General features: G+C 38.8%; 2 protein-coding genes across 2 annotated transcripts; both read right to left on the bottom strand.

The window, feature by feature from the left end:
• Positions 1-1530: 1530 nt before the first annotated feature.
• Positions 1531-15300, bottom strand: LOC126376489 (G patch domain-containing protein 1 homolog). The gene is made up of 10 exons (XM_050023911.1): positions 15171-15300; positions 13930-14120; positions 13248-13386; positions 11566-11723; positions 10824-11051; positions 8536-8688; positions 7480-7627; positions 5466-5892; positions 3651-3854; positions 1531-2493 (listed from the first exon to the last, which is right to left on the bottom strand). Exons 1-10 carry the CDS (start codon positions 15235-15237, stop codon positions 1560-1562), a joined length of 2649 nt encoding a protein of 882 aa, XP_049879868.1. The 5' UTR covers positions 15238-15300; the 3' UTR covers positions 1531-1559.
• Positions 15301-15780: 480 nt separating this feature from the next.
• Positions 15781-21460, bottom strand: LOC126376612 (divergent protein kinase domain 2A-like). Its single transcript, XM_050024109.1, has 3 exons — positions 20750-21460; positions 20434-20615; positions 15781-20099 (listed from the first exon to the last, which is right to left on the bottom strand). Exons 1-3 carry the CDS (start codon positions 21368-21370, stop codon positions 19667-19669), a joined length of 1236 nt encoding a protein of 411 aa, XP_049880066.1. The 5' UTR covers positions 21371-21460; the 3' UTR covers positions 15781-19666.
• Between the last annotated feature and the right edge of the window lie 1627 nt (positions 21461-23087).

Below are 23087 nucleotides of genomic sequence, written 5' to 3'. Positions count from 1 at the left end.
TTAGCAAGCTATACATTGCGCCTTAAATGAGTGGTTAGAAATAGATGATGTAAGTTAAAAGAGCAATGGAGAGCTTAGCTTAAAAGGATCATGGCAAAATAAATCTGTTTTTCTGCATACTATTCGTCCCTGAATCATTCGCGCGATAGACAGCTCGTCTACGACGACTGAAATAGCAGAATGGAAATAATTGTTACTATTTAGAATGTGAATATGTCGTTTCTATGGGCTATGTCGACTATGGAATATTACTTTTTACTTTTTCCCGCCATTGACTATCGACCTTGGTCCGAACTCCGCACACCTACGCACATCGCGCGTAAGCTATTGTGTAAGAATGTTTATTTACCTCATATCAAAATAGATTTACTATATTTACGCAGTTTTTAAGCGGAATCGTAAGAACTTTCGACTCATTTTCGATAACAGGTAAGGTAGTAGGACCTAGGAACATTCGTGGGTAGTTCTTCAAACACCGGAATTCACCGTCGTTACTTTTTGCAAAAATCCAGTTTGGAGTTATGTATATCGCCAATTTACGTAAGGTCTAACTAGTTATTTGCAAAAACACCAAAGATTCCAGGATATTTTTGAATTTTCAAAGATCTACCCTCGTATACTATTCTCACTATAGGTATATTTTTACGATGTACCCAACTTCTTAATCCGTGTCCCCTTTCCTACCTCTATTATTTGTTTATTGTATAGCAATGACTATAATATCGGAGGAGCTCGGTGTGGCGCAGCGGTAAACGCGCTTGGTCTGCGATTGTTGAAGTTAAGCAACTTTCGCAAAGGCCGGTCATAGGATGGGTGACCACAAAAAAAGAAGTTTCCATCTCGAGCTCCTCCGTGCTTCGGAAGGCACGTTAAGCTGTTGGTCCCGGCTGCATTAGCAGTCGTTAATAACCACCAATCCGCACTGGGCCCGCGTGGTGGTTTACGGCCCGTTCTCCCATCCAAAGGGAAGGCCCGTGCCCCAGCAGTGGGGACGTTAATGGGCTGGTGATGATGATGATGACTATAAAATCTATGCCTTATTAGACAATTTATTAAAAATAATAATATAAAATTGTAAATACCCACTCCTTAAATATTTAATTAATTTTATTTATTATTATATCATCCCAAACTAATACTTTTCAGTGTCCTTTCCGTTACTTTTATATCCATGTTTCCCTAACTTTGGTGATTGGTCAAATGCCAAGGCGAAGCCATTCAAGAAAAAAAAAAACTCTCGTTCAGACGATCCGGAGTGCTAAGAGGGATATGATGAACCGTACGGTGACAGCTAATCAGCTAATGTAGTCAGCCCAGTTACCCATATCACGTTAGAAAGGATACAACTCCTTTGTTGGTTTTTACAGCATACCCGGGAATAGCAGTTAAACGCGTTCTAGGTAATAGATCTATGTTGTAGGTTCTAGGTCTATGTTGTTTATTTTCCCAGCCGGCGTAGAAAGGAAAAAGAAAAAGTGTAGACGAAAAAATTCTAAGTCTATGGGTACAATGAAAGAAATATCCCAAAGATTGAAGTTACATGCATTTTATTAAACACCTCATCTGTTTTTCTTCTTATGTTTAGACTTTTTATGCTTAGACTTATGTTTCTTACTCTTTTTCCTTTTGGATTTCTTACTTTTCACTTCTTTGGCTTCTACCCAGGAGTCGGAACTTGATGACGATATTTCATGAATTTCATCCTTGTCTACTTTACGGTTAAATAGGGGTCTAAAATTAGCCGAGCCAAACCTCGGCAGGCTTGGCTCGAGGTTTGCCTCGGCAGTTTCCAGTCTTTTCTGTAAATTTTCCGGTATTTTCGGTCCGTATATACAATCTTCTGTTTCCTGTCCCTTTTCTTCATTCGCGTTGTTACTGTTGCTATCCTTGTCTTCAGGTTTATTTGTAGCTTTGTCTTCAGGAGGGTTGCACTGGGGTTGTTTATCATCGGCTTTTCTTCTCCATGAGTTTAGCTCGTCGAAATCGATGTTAGCGAAAATACCTCGTGGTGGTGACGTGTTTCTTTCAGTGTTTTTCGGCACGTCAGCGAAATCGTCAAAGTTGATTATTGTCTCAGTCTCTTTAGGCCTTTCTTCTTCATCTTCACTGTCGCTGAGGAATATTGACTTATAAAGGTCCATTTTATCGAACTTTTCAATTGTATCGGTCACTTCTACACCTTGACTTTTGTTCTTCAAATCCTTCTCTGATTCTCTCATGAACAGTTCTGCTACGGTCATTCGTTTAGTAAAACCTGTGTGAGCGTCGCTTGTTGAAGCTATTGGACTTGGAATTCTTGGTGTTGCATCAGGTTTTTCTCGAATTGAATTTTCAATAGGTTTATTAGGCTTAGATACTTCAGCGGATAGAGACTTAGAGCCGCTGAACTTGCTCTGTTCTTTGGCAAAGCTTTCTTTGTCGTGGACTGAGGATTCCAAATATGAAAATATGGAGTAGGACACTTTTGGTTTGTCTTCTTTTTGTGGTTCAACCCTGTAAACAAAACAGTAGTGTAACATCTTCTTCATATGAATGTCCCAGCATAGAATAAGAAATAATACTACGTATAGAATGGCAACTCCTCGCCCTCCACCAGCGTCTGAGCTAAGTTTACCTCGACTCTCGAACATAGTTTAGACTTGCATCGTATAGCGTCAGACGTCACACACACAGATGCGCGTGTACGATAATGTCAATGTATAGTGTCTGTGTAAAACGAGGTTGTTTGTATGAAGTGTCCGGGGTGTGGTATGGTTTAAGCCCGTCCTGTGATTCGAACCTGCGACTTCACAGTGCGTGTCTAGCGTTTTACCAACTGGGCTACCTCGGCTTCGAGGGGGTGAAACTAAATATGGGACTTTTCGCAGTTATCAAGGTATAGGAAGTTAAATTTTGTTACAGTAAGAAAGGGAAGCCGTGTTACCGTGCGTCGTGGCTCAAGCCGCGACTTATGCTGAGCGAGGTTCTTTTATTCCGGACTCCACCGCAGATGATCGGGCCGTCAGTGCGTTGCATTTAGAATACTTAGTTTTATTATTATTCATTGTTTTAAGTTTACGCGGTTATTATCATAATTAAAGCACATAATAACGGGTTCTTGCCGCGTTTAAATGGGGATATGAGACTCCCGATATTTCGACACTGTTGCAAGTGCCATGATCACGGGATGACTGATGAGATTGGAGTGGAGTAGGTAGATCCATAATTTTCTACGGGCAGACATATCTGTCTACTCTCTTCCTTTGCCGCTTGTTTATGTTTTTGATATCGGAATGTTCGGAACCATCTGAACTCGCACCAAACTCACTACGACAAACCGCACTCACTGTGATCATCCCGTGATCATGGCACTTGCAACAGTGTCGAAATATCGGGAGTCTCATATCCCCATTTAAACGCGGTAAGAACCCGTTATTGTGTGCTTTATTTATTATTATTGTTTTTATGATTTTGGTTTGTTTCTCTTTTTGTTTTGGATTTTTTTTTGTCTGTGTACTTATTGATTTCCGTGTGGTTTGTCCTGTGTTAAATGTAATGTACCTGTCTGTCTGTGTCTGTGGTGTCCGGAAGTAATAAATGTTTCTTTCTTTCTTTGTTTCGTACCCCGAACTTAACGCGAGCGAAAAGCTAGTAAAGTATAAAGTGCTCACCTGCCCCCCGGGTCGGGTATGTTGAACCGTTTGCAGACGAGCGGGTCGGGCCGCCAGCTGCGCTGTGCTCTGGTCATCACCCCATACACCCCGCGCTCCGCTGCTGCTTGCTGCTCCGCTGTGGCTAGTCCATAGTTTGTCTTGCTTTTAGACACCGCGCAGAGAGGGTTGACCGCCTCGTCTGGTTGTGACGCATGGGTGAATCTGGGGAATACACATTTTGTTTATTGATTGATCGATTTAATGTATAGTAACTGCCTCCGTGGTCCAGTGGTTTGAGCGTTGGGCTCACGATCCGGAGGTCCCGGGTTCAAATCCCATCACAAAAATCACTTTGTGATCCCTAGTTTCGTTAGGACATTACAGGCTGATCACCTGATTATCCGAAAGTAATATGATCCGTGCTTCGGAAGGCACGTTAAGCAGTTGGTCCCGGTTACTATTCACCGATGTAAGTAAGTAGTCGTTACATGAGCCATGTCAGGGGCCTATGGCGGCTCAATAGTAACCCTGACACCAGGGTTGATGGGGTTGGTTGGCATAACCCACACGATAGAAGAAGAATGTATAGTACTTCAAAAGGCGTCGTGGCCGACTAAGAAAAAGATGGCGACACGAGTTGGAAAGAGAGAGCCCTAGATCGGGAGGAGTGGAAGAAAGGGAGAGAGGCCTTTACCGGTGAAGCGATTTGGAGAATAGGGGAGTTAAAAAGCCACATCATCTATCGTGTGGGTTATGAGGTGGAGTACCAACCTCATCAACCCTAGTGTCAGGGTTACTATTGAGCCGCCAAGGCCCCTGACTACTTACTTACATCAGTAAGTAGTAACCGGGACCTACGGCTGCGTGCCTTCCGAAGCACAGATCATCTTACTTTTTGGACAATCAGGTGATCAGCCTGTAATGTCCTAACCAAACTAGGGATCACAAAGTGATTTTTGTGATATGTCCCCACCGGGATTCGAACCCGGGACCTCCGGATCGTGAGCCCAACGCCGTCAAAAAGCCACATTGAAACAGTTCACCTAGAAACGCAATATTATATGCGCAAATGTGAAATTGCAATATGGCTTTATAGATGAATTACTTTTTTTTCAATTTGAAGCAAGAGAAAAGTATCAGGTTCGAAGCAAATGGAATTCCATAGTCTCTGCTTACCCCGATGGGAATTAGGCGTGAGTTTATGTATGTATTTTTTCTTTTTGAGTGTCCCTAAGCATGGGTGAGTGATATAAAAATAAAAAAATAATACACAAAAGAAAGATCTCTCGTCGGATCCAACTCGGATGGGCAGCGTTCGGGAAGCTGCGGAATATCTTCTCGTCCAAAATACCTCAGTGTCTCAAGACGAAAGTCTTTGACCAGTGCGTGTTGCCAGTGATGACCTACGGCAGTGAGACGAGGCCGCTTACTATGGGTCTCGTGAGGAGGCTCGGTGTCGCTCAGCGAGCAATGGAGAGAGCTATGCTCGGTATTTCCCTGCTGGATCGAATCAGAAATGAGGAGATCCGCAGGAGAACTAAAATCACCGACATAGCTCGGAGAATTGCAAAGCTGAAGTGGCAGTGGGCAGGACACATAGCGAGGAGAACCGATGGCCGCTGGGGCGGAAGGGTTCTGGAATGGCGACCACGTGTCGGACGACGCTCAGTGGGTAGGCCCGCTACAAGGTGGACCGACGATCTGGTGAAGGTCGCGGGAAGCCGCTGGATGCGGGCAGTGCAGGACCGATCGTTGTGGAGATCCTTGGGGGAGGCACTATGCCCAGCAGTGGGCGTCGTACGGCTGATGATGATGACACAAAAGAGAACTCACCTATCTCCCATTTCCCCAGTTAGCGGCCTATACAACTTGGCAGCTTGTTCAAACTCCACCATCTCTCTGTTTCTCTCCCACTCGCTCAACTTGTCCATCTCCCCGTCTCCCTCTTTCGTTAAACTGTCTCTGTCCTTCAAAAACATTTCGTATCTCGCTTGTTTCTGTGGATTACTAACAAAAGGCTTAAATACTTTTACCAAGTCTTTGCCTGAATCTTTAATAGATATGAAGTCTAGTTCTTTAGGTTCTTCTGTTGTGGTTACAAAGTTGACGTTTCTACCTATCAGTTTGGCTATGGGGTCGGTTTGTATGGGTGTAGTCGTTTGTATGGGAGTTGGTATGGGATCCTGTTGTATGGGTTTTAGTGGGGTCTCGCCCAACAACGCGCCGCGGGCTTCTGGCGTGAGCTCGTGTCGGCCTAGACCTGGAAGTTGGGAAAATAAATTTATTTATTTATTTATTTTATTTGGGAAAGCAACAGCCTTAGTCTAATTATTTACATTATGTGGTTGTTAGTAATACACATTCAGAGGCCAATTATAGCTATCCACGTACATACATACATACATACACACAGAGACTATAGAATTACATTTGCTTCGATCCTGACACACTTCTCTTGCTTCCTCCACATTCATCAATCGCTTCATACACGCACGCCGGTTCAGAGTAGATCGTATTGAACCTTTTCTAAGGACATCTCCAATTTGGTCATCGTAAGTCCTTCTCGGTCTTCCTCTGCCAGCCCTACCATCAACTTTCGCTTTATATACCGCTTTTGCAATCCTATTATCCTTCATCCGCTCTACGTGTCCAAACCAACCTAACATTCCCTTCTCAATCCTAGTCACTAAATCGTCTTAATAGCTATTCACGTGTTACATAGAAAAAAAAATACATAAGTAGTTAATTGAAACAGGTTGGAACTGTGGCTCAATATAATAGGGAAAAAAAAACAAAAGCTTATAAACATTATACCAACAGGGAGGGTATGTGAAATGACTGTGTGGGGTGTGTTTTGTGTACCTATATGTGAAAGAGGGTAAGGGTGTGTGTATGTGCGCGATGATGTATACATATGTGTTATATATTAGTGTGAGTTAGTAATGTGTGATAAGATTGGGTTACTAAAAAAAAATAAGTTAGATTATAATAATTTATGTTTATGTGTCTAGGAATTAATTAATTAAATTAATTTAATTTTCATGGTCTTTAGTCTTTGGTGTTCAGTGCTTCCACTGGATCTCGATCTCGATCGGCGGGTAAGAAAAAAAGATCTTCAGCCAGATCAGATAAACATGATAATAAATTGAGATTGAGAGCAATAAGGCCGCCCAAATTGTACTGTATTCATGTGTTGTCTGGGCGATAGGTTGATCCCTTGTCACTATAAGGTTCATCCATCATACGGATTACGTATTTGAAATGCAAAATATAAAATGGGGGGGGGGGGGGTCAGTATGACGTCACCGCTTGTAATGCCTTACTGGATCGGACGTTGTAACAGAGACATTTTTTTGTTTTGGTTTTCCCCGAAGGGTAAGGCAAAGGGAACTATGCCCATACAGCCATGTCCTACGTATTTTTTTTTCTTGATGATTGATGAAATGATGAAAGGTGATGATGATGAAACCTAAGCCTCCTCGGAGTAGACTCCTACTCCGAACCCCAAACGAATTAACTCAAAAGTGCGCATAAACTTTCGAGTTATGAAGCGGCTTCCTGGCACGAAGCGAAAATAGGCAGATACACTTTGTTCAATGAATACTCCGATATAATAACACTCGCGAATGTCTTCCGACTAACTTAATGCGATCATTAACCACAAAACACCAGTTCGTATTAATTATTTAGATTATTCAATGAAGAATGGCTTATGGCTTTTATGGCTTACCCCGGTGGGAAATAGGCGTGAGTTTATGTATGTATGTATGTATGTTCAATGAAGAAAGCAACTGTCCCGTTCCCGTTTCCCGCCAAAAAGCCCGTAACAGAGACATAATCAATATACCTTGGTCTCGCTGCGGCGTGTCAGCGGGCTCGAAGCGCGTGCGTCGTTTGCCCGCCGGCGCCGGCGCGTAGTGGCGCGGCAGCGCGGGCGCAGGGTATGACGTCACCGCTGGCCACGCTGCGCTCGATCTGACGAAGCCTTCTAGAACCTGATGCAATAGGACGTGATTATGTAAGCAATCCAAGTAAAAGACTGGACCTATCAAATCTTCAGTGGCCTTAGCCAAATTGCAAACTATTATGACATCGACAGTGACAGTGACGAATGTATAGAATTAACATGTCAATCCCATATCTTTTTGTCACTGTCTCTGTCGAATAGAAGTCCTAGAAGACCGAATAGAAGTCATGTCAAAAACAGTAATTCTCTTGACTTGGCCCACCAGGTGTCGAACGATTTTTTTTTTGTGTAACATTTTGGTTGTAGATCAAAATATATTAGGCCGCCTATTTTTTTTTTTTTTTTGTTTTTGTTTTCCCCGAAGGGTAAGGCAAAGGGAACTATGCCCATACAGCCATGTCTGACGTATTTTTTTTCTTGATGATTAATGAAATGATGAAAGGTGATGATGATGAAACCTAAGCCCCCACCCTCGGAGTAGACTCCTACTCCGAACCCCAAACGAATTAACTCAAAAGTCCGCATAAACTTTTGAGTTATGAAGCGGCTTCCTGACACGAAGCGAAAATAGGCAGATACACTTTGTTTATTGAATACTCCAATATAATAACACTCGCGAATGTCTTCCGACTAACTTAATGCGATCATTAACCACAAAACACCACTTCGTATTAATTATTTAGATTATTCAATGAAGAAAGCAACTGTCCCGTTCCCGTTTCCCGCCAAAAAGCCTAGGCCGCCTATTGTACTCATTCTAATTCTCTTTTGTTTTGTATTTTGTTTTTTCCTGTTTGTGCAATAAAGTATTTGTTATGTTATATTATTTGAGTAGATCAATGAGACCATTGCTATCTTTCTTTTCGATACTTTTTCCATTTGTATTATGCGTATTATAAGTGTCTTTTGGAATCAGCATCACTATTCACTACTTACGCTATTCTCCTTCTTAGCAGTCTTCTTCTTGGTGTCCTCGCTGGCGGGGCCGCCGATAGCGAAGTCATAGTGCGACATATCCTCCCTCGCGTATATGTCCTCGTCCTCTGCCTCGAATGCGCCCACGCCGAACGCTTGGCCGCGGATTGATACCTGCACATTTACATAACATAAACTGCCTATATACGTTCCACTGCTGGGCACAGGCCTCCCCTCAATCAACCGGAGGGGGTATGGAGCATACTCCACCACGCTGCTCCAATGCGGGTTGGTGGAGGTTTTTATGGCTAATAGCCTGGACCAACGGTTAGGTATGCGATGTTGCAGATACCCGTTTGCAAGTTTGAATTGTATAACGCATAATAGGTTATTGTAAGTATATCGGTGTGTGTGTGTGTGTGTGACGAGATGTGCTCACGCTGCGTACCTACACTCAACTAATTGTCGATCTTGGATAATAATACTTCTTTGTACGTCACGCCAGTGATGATGGCTAGTCCACGTTCAAATGGCCCTCCATTTTGGTGGACAGTAAATTGTATTAGATTAAAGTTGTTATTTTATTTAATAAAAGAAAAAAAAAACGGCTTAACGTGCCCTCCGAAGCACAGAATCATCTTACTTCATCGGACAATCAGGTGATTCAAGCCTGAAAAGTCCTTACCAAACAAAGGACAGTCTCACAAAGTGATTTCGACAATGTCCCCATCGGGAATCGAACCCGGACCTCCAGATCGTGAGCCTAACGCTCTAACCACTAGACCACGGAGGCTGTTGCACATTTGATGCTTGTAAAATAAAAAAAACTGCAACAACTACATAGTCGCTACATGGAAACCCAGAGTCTTTGCCGCGATGTAACCGAAGTCACGGGCAGCGGGAAGGAAATCATCTCCTTAGCATTATCCCGTTTTTCACAGAACCTGAAGATTTGACAGGTCCGGTTTTTACACAGGCGACTGCCTGTCTGACCTTCTAACCCGCGAACGGAAAACCAGCCCAATACAGGGTAGGTCGCATACCTCCGAAAATGCATTTCTGTGGAAATGTGGGTTTCCTCACGATGTTTTGCCTATGCTGGATTCGAACCTGCGACCTCAAAGTGAGAGGTTGTTCTGCCAACTGGGCTGCCACGGCAGCGGGGAGGAAATATTTGAATAAAAAATACAGTAAAAAGGAGGACCTATGGGAAAATAGGTATACAGTATACTTAAGATTCATTAAAGATAAAATATTTTCCATACAAACTTTTCCACCCCTTTAACCCCTTAGGAGTTGACTTTCGCAAAATCATAACTTAGTAAGCATCTTTAGTTGAGTGATAGAGTGAGAAACAGTGTTATAAGACAGAGATGTGGTGTAAAAGACGATATAGTGACTAAGATTGAGAAGGGAATGTTAGGTTGGTTTGGACACGTAGAGCGGATGAAGGATAATAGAATTGCGAAAGCGGTATATAAAGCGAAAGTTGATGGTAGGGCTGGCAGAGGAAGACCGAGAAGGACTTACATTGACCAAATTGGTGATGTCCGTAGAAAAGGTTTAATACGATCTACTCTGAACCGGCGTGCGTGTATGAAACGATTGATGAATGTGGAGGAAGCGAGAGAAGTGTGTCAGGATCGAAGCAAATAGAATTCTATAGTCTCTGCTTACCCCGGTGGAAAATAAGCGTGAGTTTATGTATGTAGTAAGCATCTATGTCTTAAAATCCTGAGATTTCTAGTACTTGCCGTTTCTGGGATTAGTGTGTCAGTCAGTGAGCTTTCGCTTTTATACTGGGTATTAGTGACATCGTAACGAATACTGAGGGGGATGATTCAGACCATGATTCTGAGTTAAAATCAAGTGGAATTTTCCGTCGCAAAATTCATGATTTTTTTTAGTATTTTTTTAATTATTTTCAATTCTATACTTTTGCGATCGAAAATTCCACTTGATATTAACTCAGAATAATGAACTTAATCAGCCCCCTCAGTATTCGTTACGATGTCACTTACACCCCGCACAAGTACATACGGTAGCCATACAAGTAGGTATGGGTGTTAGTGACACCGTAACGAATACTGAGGGGGATGATTCAGACCATGATTCTGAGTTGATATTAAGTGAAATTTTCTGTCGGAAAATTCATGAATTTTTTGTGTTTTTTTTTAATTTTTTTCCATTCCATACTTTTACGACGAAAAATTCCACTTGATATCAACTCAGAATCATGGCCTGGTTCATCCCTCAAAGTTTTCGTTACGATGTTATTAACACCCTGTATAATTAGATTGTGAACTCACCTTCCTCCCCTTATCCTTCATAACGAGATGACTCCTAGAGCTGCCAGCGTCACCGCCGTACTCCCCAACTGGATTACCCAGAACAGAATGACGGCTCAGCCCGGAGTACCCCAGGCCGAAGCGGTCGTTCTTCCTGGCCAGAATATAAGGTTCATAATCGTCTGGCGCGAATAATGTGTCGAAGTCGTATTCTGAGTCGGAACTGTCTTCTTCCGATTGAGGTTTGTCCTGGAAATGAGGCTTCAATAGTCATCATCATCAACCCACTCAAACCCTTTATTTCAGACTACAAAAGCCCATACAATTTAATACCCTAAGTAACTATATACATTGTTTTAAGTTTACGCGGTTATTAGCATAATTAAAGCACATAATAACTTTCCGATATGAAAAACATAAACAAGCGGCAAAGAAAGAGGGTAGACAGATATGTCTGCCTGTAGAAAATTATGGATCTACCTTCTCCACTCCAATCTCATCAGTCATCCCGTGATCATGGCACTTGCAACAGTGTCGAAATATCGGGAGTCTCATATCCCCATTTAAACGCGGTAAGAACACGTTATTATGTGCTTTAACTAAGTATACATACAAAAAAATATGAAAAACTAACTTATGTTGACACATTTTTTGCCGCTTCTTTCTTAACTTAAAAAGAAGTTATTTCGAAGAAAAATACATGTTTTTTTTTAATAAGAAAAATAAACAAACAACCGATGTCTAGACAGCCTAGTCTACTCACCTCAGTATTACGGGGTATGTAGCACCCATAAACTTTTTTCTTTTTCTTCGTGACGCGTTCCCCGGTGCCCTGGCCGGGACGCCAGCCCATGGACTTGAGCATGCGCACTGCCGCAGTCTCGTGCACTGGCCGTAGAAGCTGCTCCAATACTGGTTCTCCTGTGGAAAGAGACAATTTTACCTTGGTGCCGAGGTCTTTCTTGCAGCTTCCCCGGCTATTCAGGTTGTGAAAAGCTGCAGTAGTTTTAGGCGGATGAGACATTCGTTATGTAAAAATGACTGATTCAAAGTGTACCTAACTATGTTATTTATTTATTTATAGCCTTTTTCAGATATAGAAGTTACATTTTAAAGTTTTTCCTTAATCTACGGTCTACAATAACCAACCTGTGCCTTCAGGCAAAGGCCTCCCCCATTTCTCTCCATTCTTTTTCGTTATCTACGAATCTGGTCCAGGTCTTAAGTGTTTCCAGCCATTGACATTATTACGTCGGCCCACCTTTTAAATTGCCTATCCCTGTTTCTCTTATGGCCTCTAGGGTACCATAGTGTAACAACTCTGCTCCATTTATCTCCTCCTCTATGTCCAGCCCACTTCCATTTTAGCTTCTATTTTTCTTTTCTTTATGATACTTCTTTCCGTTTGTTATACTTCTTTACTGAATAAAGATATTTTTGAAACTTGAATTTGATTAAGAAATAAACTTTACTGCATACTTTAATAAGTTTGATAGCGCTATTCGGAGATCGCGTGACTTTTCTCGTACGATAACGGGTTGGAATCTGGGCACGGGCTTCGTCTTTATGAGTTTCAATTCATGTTTGGATCATAGATATCACGTGGTTCCCAGAATTTATGCCTTGTTAATGGAAATACGGCCTATTTCCAGTTGTTGAGCTTTGGACTCACGATCCAGAGGCCCCGGGTTCGAATCCCAGTGGGGGCATATCACAAAAATCACTTTGTGTTCCCTAGTTTGGTTAGGATATTACAGGCTGATCACCTGATTGTCTGGAAATAAGATGCTCCGTGCTTCGGAAGGCACGTTAAGCACGTATTTACTGATGTAAGTGAGTAATTGTTACGTGAGCCATATCAGGGGCCTTTGGGGGTTCAATTATAACCCTGACACCAGGGTTGATGAGATTGGTATTCTACCTCACAACCAACACGATAAGAAGAAGAAGAATGGCAATATGCTCGCCCCCTATCACATGGCACTTAAACATAGCTGTCAAGGAGTGGATGTATATTATACACCTCTGCCTAACCCTTCGGGGATATAGGCGTGTTAAAGGTAAAGTAAAAGAGGGAATTTTTTTTTTATAAAAAGTAAAGTATCATTTTTTTTATACAGTGTACACCAATGCGCTGTATGACGAGAAAAAAAAACAATATAAAAACTAATATAACACAAAATAAACAATGAATGAAAAAAGAAACAAAAAGAAAAATAAGACTATGAACATGAACATACATACATACATAAACTCACGCCCGTAATCCCTAATGGGGTGGGCAGAGCCACAAGTAATCAAAGACAACTTGCAGCCACTGTTGATACGAAGTCCAAAGATGGATATGATGAACCTTATGGTGATAAGGGATCAGCCTATCGCCCATAACATTAGTCCATCATGAACATGAAAAACACTAAAAAAAAAAAAATCATGTCCAGTTACCTGGTATAGGTCCATCATGGAAGGTCCTCTGTCTAGGCCGCTTCTGTCCGGAGAATTCGCTGTGTGTCTGCACGTGGCGCGGCGCGATGCCGAACTCGCTGCGGTCTTCATCATCCATGAAGTCTTCTGGTCTTTGACCCTAGGGTTAAAAAGGCCAATTGCCATATTTTAGTGGGTATGTAATGGTTCTGTGTTTCAGACGACACGTTAAGCCATTGGTCCCGGCTATTAACCGTAAAACATCTGCACCAATCTGCAGTTAAATTGTTTGAATTGCTCTAGAGTAATAAGGCCGCCCAAATTGTACTGTATTCATGTGTTATGTCTGATTGTTGAAATTTAGTTCTGTGCAATAAAGTATATTTGATTTAATTTGGAGCAGCGTGGCAGTATGCTCAAATTTCATTCAGCAAGTCAAATTTTATCTACATCAGTTCAGTAGTTCAAGTGTGAAAATGTAACAAACAGACAGAGTTACTTTTGCATTTATAATATTATATGATAATATAGTGTATATTGTATAATATTTAATATATCCTATAACCAAGGGTTGCCTGGAAAAGATTGCTACTTGGCAATAAGGTGGCATATTGTACTTGTCTATTTCTCTTTGTTTGTAATTTTGTATTTCCTGTGTGTAAGTATTTGTTGTTATGTTAAATATTTAACACAAACTACTTACAGACACCTGAGCCTTTTCGCTTCTAGAACTAATGAAGGTAGCCGGTGTCCATCCTTCTTGAGAACCAACAGAGTTCTGGAAGCCAGCGGAAAAACCTCCAGTGAAGGCACCGTGGAACCTCCTCCGGCCATGGTCGTCCACCGCATATTGGTCTGCTGGTTGTTGGTACTTCCTTTTTGATGGTACTTCATCTGTGTAATGAAAAGGAAAATTATTAATTAATGCAGTCTATAATACATATCATTAGCTGTATTAGGTGCAAACACTGTAAATTATGAAGCTGGTATAACCACAAGGTGGCTCAAGCAAAAAATAAAAATTAGGTACACGGCAATTAGGTATTATCATTTTATGGGTATTAAACCTTCACCTCTGTGCCATGTCTGTCATATGGTCGATGACCTTTACCATGTTTTGTTGGAATGTGCCCGGAATATAGACGTGAGAAGAAAGGTTTTTCGCTCTCAAGGTGTGATTTCTCTTGGCAACGGAGAAGTCAATTGCTGGTTGGCAGAGCCTCTATCAAGTAAGGCTTTTAGTTTATACTATCTGGTTGACCAATCCCTTGTGTAAGGGATAGGTACACGAAAGCACCTATGAGGCTGGCATGATCACACAGGGTGTTCAAAGCCTCGTTAAAAATAAGAATAAAAAAAAAAGTACACGGCCGGCATGGGTTTCGTGCCGCGAATTGTCCGAACCCGTGCCGTGGGCCCTGATGTGTGTACTTCACTGCACTAATGTTTTATTGTATTTATTAAAGAGGTTTCACTAGTAACCAGATTTTTTACTTTTGCTTTCTTTTCGTTTCAGCAGTAAGCTAGCCTGGGAGGGGTTTTAAACGAGCATATAAAAAACCTTTATGGTTACTTTTTAATTGACTATAACTGTCTGTAGAAATGTATTTTAGTCCAAAGTTGCAGGTAAATTGATAAATTCAACTTAGATATCTTTTAAAGTGTGTCGCATTGTAAACACTAAATGAAAACATGAATTACGCTAGTAATCGAGTGAATTGTTGTTTACATAAACAAATAAATAATTATTATGTTTTTTCTTTAGTAGGTATCTTACGTGGACCAATTTTCAAGTCACACCGTACCTTAATAAGGTTGCCTAAGTAGGATTATTTATTATATATTCTATGATAGTCCACCTAATCTGAAATTTGTTTCAAAGTGTAGATAAAGATAAATTAATTATAGTTTTAAAAAATGTAACATAAATTTTGTATAAATTACCTTCTTCGTACGGTTCCAGCGGTGTCCCGTAACGAATTGTATTTTCATCATCAGAATCTGAACTCATTACTAAACTAATAATTAAGATAAGTAAATAACGCACAAAAATACGCAAGAAATAAACATAACCTAAAAATTTGTTTTTTTTTTTTTATATTACTTGTCAGTTATGAAATTAGATCATAGCTGCATACAGCCTTCTGGAATTTATTATAATATGCGGTTTCTCGAAAGAATTATTTTTTTCAAACGTAGTGATTATATTCTCTTTGCTATTTGCGGCCAAGTCTGACGCCGCTGCTCCTAGACCTTGATCAACGGCGACGTAGGTACTTCACGGTTTATGATGTATTGTATGTATGGTATTGTGAATTTGTGAACCAGCAGTTAGGAGGAATATCATCAGTAATATACAACCAAGCCAATAACGCAATAATGCACTGATTGGCGACGGAAGGGTGGTCGGAGTGAGTACAGTTGTACTGCCCCCTTTACTCTCAGCACAGACCAAGTAGGTGCTCCTTTACAACTAAAAGTCAGCTAGAACTTTGGCTAGAACCCATATCAGAATAAAAAAACGCTTGTTTATTAATAAAACTTATTTGTCCATTCTTTATTAACTATCTTAAATTCCTTAAAATGCATGTTCAAAAAGCATTGCAATTATACATTTTATATTCGTAAAATTAATATAGTTTAAAAATTCAAAGACCAATTTTTTTTGTCGTGATTTACAATAATCTTCATTCATGGATTTTTAAGACTTAAAATTTATTATATCACAGTCAAATAAATGCAGGAGATTCATTACACAACCACCAGAAGTCAGCTTCAAAAATAAAAAATAATTATAACCTACATAAACTCACGCCTATTTCCCATCGGGGTAAGCAGAGACTAGTGACCATCCTAACACACTTCTCTGGCTTCCTCGGCATTCATCGATCGTTTCATACACGCATACCGGACAAAGTAGATCATACTGAACCTTTACTAAGAACATCTCCAATTTGATCAATGTAGGTCTTTCTAGGTCTAAATAGTTATAAATCACACATAATTCCTTAAGACTCTTTGAGATAGTGTTAAATTTTATATCTATTTCGGCGTCTTCGCCGTAATTCCGTTATGGAGAGATGCGCTATAACCCTTAGAGCGCGTTCCCACAATGTCGTCGTGACGATTTTTTTATACAACAAACAGTAAATCGTGTCGTCCTAAATGTGAACACTCTTTGAGATAAGAAATAACTTTTAAGGAACTGAAAGATGTTGAGAAACTATCTGTGGAATGTGTTACTGAGTGTTGTGGCGTAGAAATACCGGCGCATAATCTTATAATTATATGCATACATAGATTGGATCGAGGCATCGACATTTTCTTTAATATAATTGAAAAATTGATGGATAAAATAAGAAGATGCAAGGTTAATAGACATATTGTTGTTGCGGGTGATTTCAATATTGATTGTGGAAAGAAGCGCAAATGGTATAATAGAATGTGTGATGTTTTTCTGAAATGTAACTTACACCAAATCATTAAAGACCCCACAAGGGTTACCGAAAAAACAACATCTAGTATAGACCTAATATTTACGAACAAGAAGGATCCTATAGTAGAAGTCAGCGATAAGGGAATCTCAGACCATAAAAGCTTGAGATATGCATTTTCTACAAATAAAAACACATTATTGCCAAAAAATATTAGCATACGCAAAAGATTTTTTACCGATCAAAATTTATTGCTATTTAAAACAGAATTAGGGAAAATAAATTGGAGTAATACATTATCAACTAACTATAATATAAACGAAAATTATGATATATTTACAACTATACTTCGAAGCATACTAGATAAAACAATACCAAGAAAACGCGTACAATTAAAATCAAAAAATAAAACTACATGGCTTACAAAAGGTTTAAGGAATTCATGCAGGAATAAAAGACTTCTAAACATATTAGTAAGCCAAACAAAAAGCAAAATTTTGAAATCATACTATAATAACTACAAATCCATACTGAAGAAATGTGTGAAAACTTCTAAAATAGATAATTATACTAAAATCATGCGAACATCAAATAACAAAACTAAGGTCATGTGGAAGTTAATAAACAACATAACTAAAAGTAAATCTAGCCCATACCAGACCGAAATAAAATTGACAACAGAATCTGGCATAGTAATTGAACGTCCCTTAGACGTAGCAAACGCGTTCAATAACTATTTTGCTTCAGTAGGTAAACCGTTGCTAGCGACAGGTACATCAGTACTAGCTCACTGCCCTACTTTCAAGCCTGCCGCTTCTTTAGCCACTAACTCCTTCTATCTTTTACCAGCAAACGAAAACGAAGTACATAAAATTATTTTGAGGCTCCCAAACAAAAATAGTTCTGGAATTGACGAAATACCGAATGCTTTAGTTAAATTTTGTATTGATGAACTGACATGGCCTATAACATTTCTTATAAATAGATCATTTGATGAAGAACGCTTTCCGGAAGCTCTAAAAGTTGCAAAAATAAGGCCAATATTTAAAAAAGGTGGTAAAAAAGACAATGTTAGTCATTACAGGCCAATAGCACTACTTCCGGTATTCTCAAAAATTTTTGAAAAGGCAATGACGATGCGAGTATATAATTTTTTAGAAAAATATCATCTTCTTAACGTCAATCAATATGGTTTTCGGAAAAAACGCTCGACAACACTCGCCGTAATCAAGTTTATCCAGGAAACACTTAACTGTATACAGGAAAAATCATACGCCATCAGCATTCTGCTGGATATGACTAAAGCATACGACAAAGTATCACACAGTATACTATTATCGAAATTATATGACATAGGTATTCGTGGAAAAGCGCATACATGGTTCCAGTCATATCTTAAAAACAGGAAACAATACGTTGAAATTGATGCCTATAATGCAAAAACTAATGAAATTCAAACAGTACTGTCCGACACTGAATGTACTAACTGGTCCATTCCACAGGGAACTGTAATCGGTTGTATTTTGTTCATCATTTATATAAATGAATTACCTTATTTATTAAATTCTCCTTGCGTACTATACGCGGATGACGTATCACTGCTATTTAAATGTAAGGATGGGGATGAGAGCCAAGATACGGTAATTGAAACATTTGGGTTAGTTAAAAATTGGTTAGCTGAACACAATTTACAGGTTAATTTAAATAAAACAAAAATTATACAATTTAGGCCAAGACAGAAAAAATGTTTAGACTTAAAACCAATATTTAATTCATTGGGCATTGAGGAAACAGATGTATATGATTTATTGGGGATTACAGTGGACACACATTTACAATGGAAAAATCACGTACAAAAGGTAAAAACAAAATTATCACAATTCACGTATGCGCTATCAATACTCAAATCCAACACTCACCGCGAAGCACAACTTGCCGCGTACTACGCTTATACTCACGCGTGGTTGAGATATGGAATTTTGTTATGGGGTAATAGTACAGATGCGCATGGAGTATTTGTCTTACAAAAAAAGTGCATACGAATATTATTTAGTATACCGCCAAGAGAAAGTTGTAGACCGTTCTTTCAAAAAGAAAAAATCCTTACATTCCCTTGTATTTTTATTCTCGAAGCAGCGATGTTCATTAGGAAAAATATCCAGGATTTTAAGCACTGCACGAGGGCTCGTCGGGTGAATCTACTAGAGTTACCAAAAACAAATGTTGAATTGGTCAGGAATGGACCGCATTATACAGCTATCAAAATTTATAATAAAATTCCAAATATCATTAAAGCGGCCATCAACGAATCTTCTTTCCGCCATCAATTGAAATCCTTATTGCGGGATAAATGTTATTATAACATAAACGATTTTTTATGTGATCGTGACTTGCATACTTGACCTTCTTATTTATTATTTTAATTAAAATTATTGTTTTTACTTGACATCTTTTATATTAACAATGCTATAAATAATTAATTGTGCATGCTAGTATAATGACATTTCTCTCGTTATTTATTATTATTATTTTGTTATGAATACTTATACAATTACGATGTCAATTTGCGATGCCCTATAAGGGTTATGTACTAATACTATTATTAACTTTAAGACCTTTTTATAATGTACATGATGCAAATAAATAAATGAAATGAAATGACTTTCATTTAAATATAGGGTGTTAGTGACATCGTAACATAGATTTTGGGGGATGATTGAGGCCATTCTGAATCAAGTGGAATGTTCCGTCGTAAAAGTATGAAACTGAAAATAATTATAGTTATATAGTATTTGTTACGATGTTACTAACACCCTGTATACAAGCCACGACATTGGCGCTTTAAACGACGCGATAATATGTCGTCACGCGTGATATAGTGGGGATGCGGCCTTACACATTGAATCAACTTTTCATATTAATTTGCATAATAATAGTTAATAAACTACATTTCCTACATCGAAAATATTTCAAATAATCTTTGAAAACATGATTTACAGTTTAATATCATCTAACAGATCCAATTCCTACAACACTCCCTTTCGTAAGTAATTCAGCTATATATCGCTGTAGCAACACCACTGTTTTGAATCTGTCTGTACCTTTTAAACAATCACGAAGTAAAGTAGACAGTTGGGCCCAGTGTTGGAAATCTACTGGAACCGGATGTAGGAATGGTTCATTATCTCCACCCAAAGTATGGCATGCTGCGTATATATTGTGATCACTAAGGTGATGTTTACACATGTTTTCAATAGAAAACACATTCGCTGGATCATTATCGTCTCTGAAGTACCTTTTGTACCAGTCAGGGAGATCCGATTTAGGTGATATGTGCTTGTCTAAAACTATTACATCTTCTAAATCCACAAATGTGATTTCATCCTTTTCGTTCACTACGATGTTGTCTGTAGACCAGTCCATCAGATAGAAGCGGAATCTGGAAAAAAGCACACAATAAAATACTTTACAAAAATATTACATAAATATGTATGTATGTATGTATGTACAGGTAATACGAGTCATCTTTCATCAGGATGAAAGATTAGGAAGCAGAAACTCATTGTTTTTTTTTGATCATAGACTTACAAATAGTTGAGAGATGAAAATTATTCTTTTTTCACTGCACTGTGATTCGTGCATCTGAAGTGTAACATCAGACTTCAGATGGTTTGTGGTTGTTTGATTTATTTAGAGGTTCAGTCCAGTAACTGCTATCCTCAAGACATGTATGGTAAAAGAAATACTTTACAAACTATAAAGTAAAAACCCACCGGTCATGTTTGTAAGTGAAATCCATAGCAGCATCCAGCAAACGTTTAGCAATGATCAGTTTCCTGTGCCAGTGTATGTTCCCTAGCACACTTAAAGGCTGTCCTTCATAAGCCACAATCTCTAGCCTCCCACAAACTCCACCGTACGCAGGGACTTGCCAACCTTTAGATTTCGGGATGACCTGGAAAGCATGTGCATTTTATGTTTCAATCATCATAGTAAGTTTACTGTTTTTTTTAAGGTATTACAAAAATCAACTAATAGGGTAACGAAAAAGAAATTAAATAAATGTGGTTTATGAAAATAGTTTAATACCTGGAGTACAATAGGCTCTGGATTTATACTTAACATAGTCCAAATATTAATCATGTCCGATTGATAGTTCCTACTAGTTTTCTTATTGTTCAGGGCTGGTTCTATGAAATCGTGGATACCAAATGAATACGGGCAGAAGACGAGACCCTTTCGAGGCTCCACCTGTGGTACTGTCAAGTTAAAGTGCACTAATTGTTCAAGTTTTTTCTCAACACCAGTGACATTGAGCAAGTCTATTGGATGGCAGTTCTTATTCAGCTTCCAAGCTTTGCACAACTTGTTATCAAACTCACTGAATTCCCAGTCGTGTGCCAACTTCTTCAGAACAATCCTTCTGTTAGATTTCGTGTATCCATAGTAAATGTTTTTAGCATTGAACAACATATTCGTCCAATCATTTTTATCAGGTATAATCTGGTTGGAATATAATTCTGGACAGACGGTCACTCCATAGCAAGCTGGGCAACGCCTCAAGTCCGTCAACCGCATAACTCTCGGGATTTTCAAGTCGCCGTAAAATAATACCGTTCCATAGAACGACGCTAGAAAAATAAGTATCAAAATAATCACTCGCCTACAGAAGCGACCGCGTATAATCATGTTTATTGTGTTCGTAAACATAACAATTATCTGTTAATAAACCATTTATATAGAAAAACTTAATAATATAAATAAAATTCGAAAATTGCTCTTTCCACAGAAAACTGAATTTTGATGGAAAGACGCGGATTTATGGAACAAAATTTCCACAACTTGATTTATCAAACAAAGCAAGAAAGACGTCATTACCAAGTCTATTCTATTTCTCTCTGCAATAATGAGAGCGTCAGAATTATGTAAGAAAAACAAAAATGACAGCCAGCTGTCATTGTGTTCCAGGCTTTTCGGCGGGAAACGGGAACGGGACAGTTGCTTTCTTCATTGAGTAATCTAAATAATTAATACGAAGTGGTGTTTTGTGGTTAATGATCGCATTAAGTTAGTCAGAAGACATTCGCGAGTGTTATTATATTGGAGTATTCAATAAACAAAGTGTATCTGCCTATTTTCGCTTCGTGCTGGGAAGCCGCTTCATAACTCAAAAGTTTATGCGGACTTTTGAGTTAATTCGTTTGGGGTTCGGAGTAGGAGTCTACTCCGAGGGTGGGGGCTTAGGTTTCATCATCATCACCTTTCATCATTTCATTAATCATCAAGAAAAAAAATACGTCAGACATGGCTGTATGGGCATAGTTCCCTTTGCCTTACCCTTCGGGGAAAACCAAAACAACATTGTGTTCCATTTGGAATTCACAGGGAATTTGCAAAACCAACATAGCATTTTAGAAAGAGAGCATCTTATTGATTTTACACGCACAAGACAGGGAAATAAGAAAATAACTTTTATATTACCAGCGGAACACGTTCTGTGTTGTTGATCGATGTCTTGGGAATCTGCTGACGATTGTTCAAAATAAAATTCAAACAAAGCGTAATTTAATATTGCCATATAATGTGTAATACTTTACCAGTGAACCCAGTATTTTTCTTTTATAAGTATTAGTTTTTGTGCAACAGACAGTATTAACAAGATCAGCTGTTAGAGGGTGAAGTTCTGAAAATGGGGATTCTTTCGTATTTTGTGGATAATTACACGGCGAGTCTCTACGACATGATAGGTAAGTGGTAGTTTAGTTGTAGACCTTGATTAGAAGCTAATTCTGCGGAACAGTGTCGTATAACCTACTTACATACTTATCCATTCATCACAATACATACTTTGCATACTTCAACCACTGAAACTTTTAAAACTCTTTTTCTATTTTAAAACAGCATGAATATTCAAAATAATTTGTAGATTTTTAAATAAATTGAGCACAAATAGAGCAATGATTTTACCAAATCCAATTTAATTTTTTGATTTGCTATCTGTTATCTATAGTGAGTTGATAAACTTGATTTCTTTAATATTCAACGCAATTTTGCGATAACATTCTGAGAGAGCAATTTATCGAATTTTGAATTAAAAAATACCTACCATTTGAATTATACAGTCAAGTAATAAACTTTTGTTGTTGCAAAATATAATTTAGTTTACAAAATATAAAATAAATAAACCTTTTTTGGGCTTTCATTATTGCTTAACAATTTATCAATATTGCGTTTTAGTGAATAGGTGCAGCTAAACATTCTTCATAAAAGTTTATGTAAGTTTTTTTTTTTTAAAAAAAGTACAGTAAGCACAGTAAGTAAGTAATTGATATGGATTTATTTGGCTGTATAGACTAGGGGCCGGTTAGCCTTCCTAATATACAGATAGAATAAAACTTAAAATAGATTTTCCAATGACGCATTACAA

Source organism: Pectinophora gossypiella, chromosome 21 (genome assembly GCF_024362695.1).
Source record: "Pectinophora gossypiella chromosome 21, ilPecGoss1.1, whole genome shotgun sequence".
Classification (NCBI taxonomy): Eukaryota; Metazoa; Arthropoda; class Insecta; order Lepidoptera; family Gelechiidae; genus Pectinophora; species Pectinophora gossypiella.
This window is presented reverse-complemented; position numbering and strand designations above follow the sequence as displayed.

Coding starts and splice junctions, on each gene's coding strand:
- LOC126376489 (XM_050023911.1), bottom strand. CDS start 15,237: ATGAGTTCAGATTCTGATGATGAAAATACAATTCGTTACGGGACACCG. Junction 13,387..13,929: donor GCGAAAAGGCTCAGGTGTCT/GTAAGTAGTTTG, acceptor TTTTAACCCTAG/GGTCAAAGACCAGAAGACTT. Junction 8,689..10,823: donor TGAAGGATAAGGGGAGGAAG/GTGAGTTCACAA, acceptor GTAAATGTGCAG/GTATCAATCCGCGGCCAAGC.
- LOC126376612 (XM_050024109.1), bottom strand. CDS start 21,370: ATGTTTACGAACACAATAAACATGATTATACGCGGTCGCTTCTGTAGG. Junction 20,616..20,749: donor CAGAGCCTATTGTACTCCAG/GTATTAAACTAT, acceptor CATGCTTTCCAG/GTCATCCCGAAATCTAAAGG. Junction 20,100..20,433: donor TTCACTTACAAACATGACCG/GTGGGTTTTTAC, acceptor GCTTTTTTCCAG/ATTCCGCTTCTATCTGATGG.